General features: G+C 28.5%; 1 protein-coding gene across 1 annotated transcript; it reads left to right on the forward strand.

The window, feature by feature from the left end:
• Positions 1-1,691: 1,691 nt before the first annotated feature.
• Positions 1,692-2,915, forward strand: LOC107646041 (short-chain dehydrogenase reductase 3b). Its single transcript, XM_016350231.3, has 2 exons — positions 1,692-1,936; positions 2,026-2,915. The coding sequence occupies exons 1-2, from the start codon at positions 1,923-1,925 to the stop codon at positions 2,828-2,830; spliced, it is 819 nt and encodes a 272-aa protein (XP_016205717.1). The 5' UTR covers positions 1,692-1,922; the 3' UTR covers positions 2,831-2,915.
• The last annotated feature ends 2,133 nt before the right edge of the window (positions 2,916-5,048 follow it).

Raw genomic sequence — 5,048 nt, forward strand, 5'->3', positions numbered from 1 at the left:
CTATATATATAATAATTGCTATAATTATCTTTTCTAGTGTCAAAATTGTAACAAAAAAATTATACATACACAAAATATCAGTCACTCACATCTTTATATATAACTACATACATTATTTCATATATTTTTAATACATATTTTAGAATTAACATATATTTACACAAATGATTAATTTAATAACTAATTTTTAATTTACATTATACACCAAAAATAGTTTAATATAATTCAATTATTGTTAAGGTTGCAACTCACAATCTTTCCTTCTCTCAAAACCATTATCTATGTTTCTAAGTAAATGATAAACATAGTTTGGTTAACTTTGTTCCATCATTATGTCGTTTCAATCATATTGATTATCGTCACTGTTAATCTCTCAATAATTATCAATTTTTGCTAGTTAATATTCGTTAAAATTTTGATCTATTGGAATATTAATATAGGTTAAAGGATAGAGTTAACATCTTAATTAAAAAATAATTTTATTTTAATTAAGATGTTAACTTTTATTAGGTTAAATTAACTCAAATTAAAACTAAAATCCAATTAAAATATACCACGTCATAGAGAGTAATTTACATATTGTTTTAGAGAAAGTTGGGTAGAACTCACCGTATATATATATATATATATATATTAAATTTGCCCTATTTATATTAAAGACTAATAAGAGATTTATTAATCATTATTTTAACATTATTTTATGTCAATTTCTGTACAACTGAATTGCTGCAAAAATTATCCTCTAAACTAAATATTAAAAGTGACTGTTGCATGATTATTGTACTTACATTGATAAAATTTGTAGCTATATGAAGACGACACCTATCTTCTATATATGTAGAAGGATTTTTCTTTCTACACGCTAATAAGGCCCTTTATTTATTTGTCATTCTCAGATTGAATAGATGTACAAATTAAATAATTAATTGCCAATTTAAATTATCATTGTCCTTTTTATTATAAATATGTAAAGATATGATGATCATACTCATGCAAGAACTAATTTGGTCGGATGATCGTTTTTGTTCTTTCCTATTGAACCTAAAGGTAGTTAGATATATTTTGAACTGAACTAAATTATTTAACAATTTATAATTGGGAGTCACTCAAATAAAGATGCTGAAAATATTTTTTTATAAAGATATTTTTTAATAATTAAAATTTAATATATATAATTGATTAAATCGTGTTATTTTTATCAAAATTAGGCTAGACAAATTAATCTGACCGAAAAATAGCGAATCAAATCTTGAACTGATCTAAATTAATATTATTTTTTATAAAAAATATCTATAATACCCTATTATAGAAAATGATTAAAATACTTCTATTATATATATTAATTTTGAGAATCTTAAATTTTAGTCCTTTATTTTTCTATCGTATGATTAGGATTTAAAATTTTTAAAATTAATATATATATATATAATAAGAGTATTTTAATCATTTTTTATAATAAAAATATTATAATTATTTTTTATAAAAAAATAATATTAATTTAGACTAGTTCAAGATTTAATTCACTATTTTTTCGATTAAATTAATTTGTCTAATCTAATTTTAACAAAAATAACATAATTTAATCAATTATATATGTTAAATTTTAATTACTAAAAAATATTTAAAAAAAAAATATTTTAGATATCTTTATCTAAATAAGTCCTTTCTAATTTCATCTCTAATGAAACATCATCTCTTCATTGAAGCAAGGACATATACACAAGTTGGATATAAATATATTATTCTGTTACCTAACATCTGTTTGGTTAATTTAACTCAATAGCTGGGTTAACCAACGTTAGTTAGACAAGGTTTGTATAAGGTTCCACCTCACTCTTTTTCAAAGTGTGATTATTCACTCTCTCTGTTTCCACTTCTCCAGATCATCAAGTTCCTTCGTCATCGCTGAGCACTCTCTGACAATGTCTAAACAAAGGTAGCTATTACTACTTAATATCCTCTCTATATATTATCATATCTTCTGATCTATCTCCTATAAGTTTTTCATATATATATGATTTATAGGTTGGAAGGCAAGGTGGCAATAGTGACCGGAGGAGCAAGTGGAATAGGAGCAGAAGCAGTGAGGGTATTTGTGGAAAACGGTGCGTTTGTAGTTGTAGCAGATGTTCAAGACGAGCTCGGTCACCACCTTGCAAGTTCCATTGGCTTGTTAGAGAAGGTGAGTTACCGCCACTGCGACATCAGAGACGAGAAACAAGTTGAAGAAACCGTGGCTTTCGCGGTGGAGAAATACGGAAGCCTAGACATCATGTTCAGCAACGCTGGAATTGCAGGCTCTATCTCTAACATACTTGATTTAGATCTGAACGATTTTGACAACGCCATGGCTGTGAATCTTCGCGGAGCAGCAGCGTGCATCAAGCATGCTGCACGTGTCATGGTGGCAAGAAGGACACGTGGATCCATAATATGCACAGGGAGTGTGGTTGCTTCGGTTGGTATTGGCGCAGCTGCTGGTGTTAGTTATACTGCATCCAAACACGGCCTTATAGGACTTGTGCGTTCGGCGTGTGGTGAGCTTGGCCGTTACGGGATCAGAGTGAATTCGGTTTCACCATATGTTGTGGCCACGCCTCTTGTGTGTAGAGCGCTGAATGTGGAGGCAAGTGAAGTTGAAAGTGCTGGTGGTGTTGGTACCAGTTTGCGGGGGATTGTGTTGAAGCCAATACATGTTGCGGAAGCAGCTTTGTTTCTTGCTTCTGATGAATCTGCTTACATTAGTGGACATGATTTGACCGTTGACGGAGGTTTCTTGGCCGTTAATCGCGGTATTGAACTCTCCCTAGCTAGCTTCAAAACTAAATGATATATGATTAGATGGAGTACTGTGACCCCGTGATTTTGTATTTTACTATTTTTAAATTATCATTTAATCTACGTCATTTTAATAAGGTGTTTACTTTAGTATAATAACTAATTTATACTTACCATAAATAAATAAACGAATAAATAATTGCCATATAATAAATTGTATTTTCTTACTTATCAGTTAGTTTTTATTTATTTATTTAAAAAATATTATATATACCAAAATACCCTTATAAATAATTATAAATAGATATATATTTTTATGATCAAAATATCTTTTTACAATGAGTTATGCTATAAATACAAGCCATTTTGTTTTACAAGTTTTACAAGTTGGACTAAGGCCAATTTTGGGTAACTAACTTAATTAAGCTCCTTTTGATAAAATAACTTAAACAATAAATGACTCTGTTAAAAGTAATTTATAAATAAGTTATTTTGTGTTTGGATTTTTAACTCTAAAAGTGCTTATTTTAAAGAAATGTAATGAAAAGTAGAAGTATTATGAGAGAAGTCATTTTTTTTAACTTCTCTATAAGCTCCAAAATAGCTTCTTAGAAAGTTGCAATTTGGTTTTGAAAATTGCACCCGACATTAATACTACTATTTTTCATAAGTCAAAAGTTAAAAAAAGCTACTTCTAGAGTTTCCAAACGGGCCCTAAGTCTAACAAAAACTACATTCACCCACTGGAGCGTGATAACACTCAACCATTTCCAAAGCGCGCTCTCACTCACCATTATAGAAGACCTTTCTTCTTCACGTGCCTCATTCTTCTCCTCCTCTTCCTTCTTTTTTTTTCTTTTTCTTTGCGTTTTTCCTCCTTTTCCTTTGCGTGTTTCATCTTCATCGTTACTGTTGTTGCTGCTGCATTTTTGTCTTCTTCTCTTTCTATTGATTTTGCAACATTATATATTTTTTTCTTCTTTATTTTATTTTTTCTCCTAAGATGAATTATAAGAAAACGAAATAAGAAGATGAAGAAGATGAAGTTGAAAAAGATGAGGAGGAGGAAGATGAAGAGTTTTGAATTATGCAGAACTTATCAGAATAAAAATACACCAAAAAATTCTTATAATACACTCAAATATCTTCGTGTTACATCCAAATATCTTCGTGTTACACCCAAATTTGCTGCAAATACAGAAAAATATTTTTTCTAGTATTGCATTTTTTTCTTCTTTTTTTTTTCTTATTTCTTTCTTTCTTTTAGTTAAATGAATGTAAGTTCATCTTCTTTCAAGTAATTTTGCAGCATTATGTGTTTTTTCTTCTTCTTTGTTTATTTTTTTGTTTTTATTCTTATTAAAAAAGTAAAATAAGAAGAAACTTGAGAAAGTAAAATAAAAAGGAAAAAATGAATAAGAAAAAAAAAAGAAGAAGATGGTGATGATGATTAAAAAAAAAAAAAGAAAACCAGTAGAAGATGAGGAAGAGGAAGATGAAGAGTATTGAATTATGCAGAACTTATCAGAATAAAAATACATCTAAAAATTCTTAAAATACACCCAAATATCTTCGTATTACACCCAAATATCTTTGTGCTACACCCAAATTTACTGCAGAAAAATGTTTTCTCTAATGCTATATTTTTTCTTCTGAATTGAACCACATCTTAGCCACTTGATTGGATTCAAAACAATAATCAATTTCGTTCTGGTTCAATTAACAATCTGAACCTCAATTATTTATTATCTTCAACAACAAGATAACTGATGATGGAGGAAAAAGAGAAAAAGAAAAGAAAAAAAGAAATTCCAATGAAAAAAGAAGGAGGAAGAGGTGGTGTTGATGACGACGATAACAAGAGAAAAAAATTACCAAGAAGAAGAAGCACGGAAAAAGAAGAGGCACGGACAAAAAAGTGAAAGCGCATGAATATAAATGACTTGTACGAAAAACACTTGTAAGTGGAGAATAACTCTTTTCCAATATATAAAATTAAAATCAAATCTTAACTTAATAATTTCAATAAAAAAATCAAAATTAAATTTTCAGAATACAAATTAGAAATTTGTTTATCTTCTCTTCTGATCTGTTATTTTTAGGAGGAGATCATGATTCCAATACAAATACAATTGAGAATATCATAATTTTCTGAAAAAATTTTCATCTCTTAACACTACCTAAGATTAAAATCCCTCACTTCCAGCAATATTATAATCTGTCGCTTGCGTGCGTGTGAATATTATAATTTTGTTAGTCAAAATAAGCAG

This window comes from Arachis ipaensis, chromosome B6, assembly GCF_059453495.1.
Source record: "Arachis ipaensis isolate K30076 ecotype BB chromosome B6, ASM5945349v1, whole genome shotgun sequence".
Taxonomy (NCBI): Eukaryota; Viridiplantae; Streptophyta; class Magnoliopsida; order Fabales; family Fabaceae; genus Arachis; species Arachis ipaensis.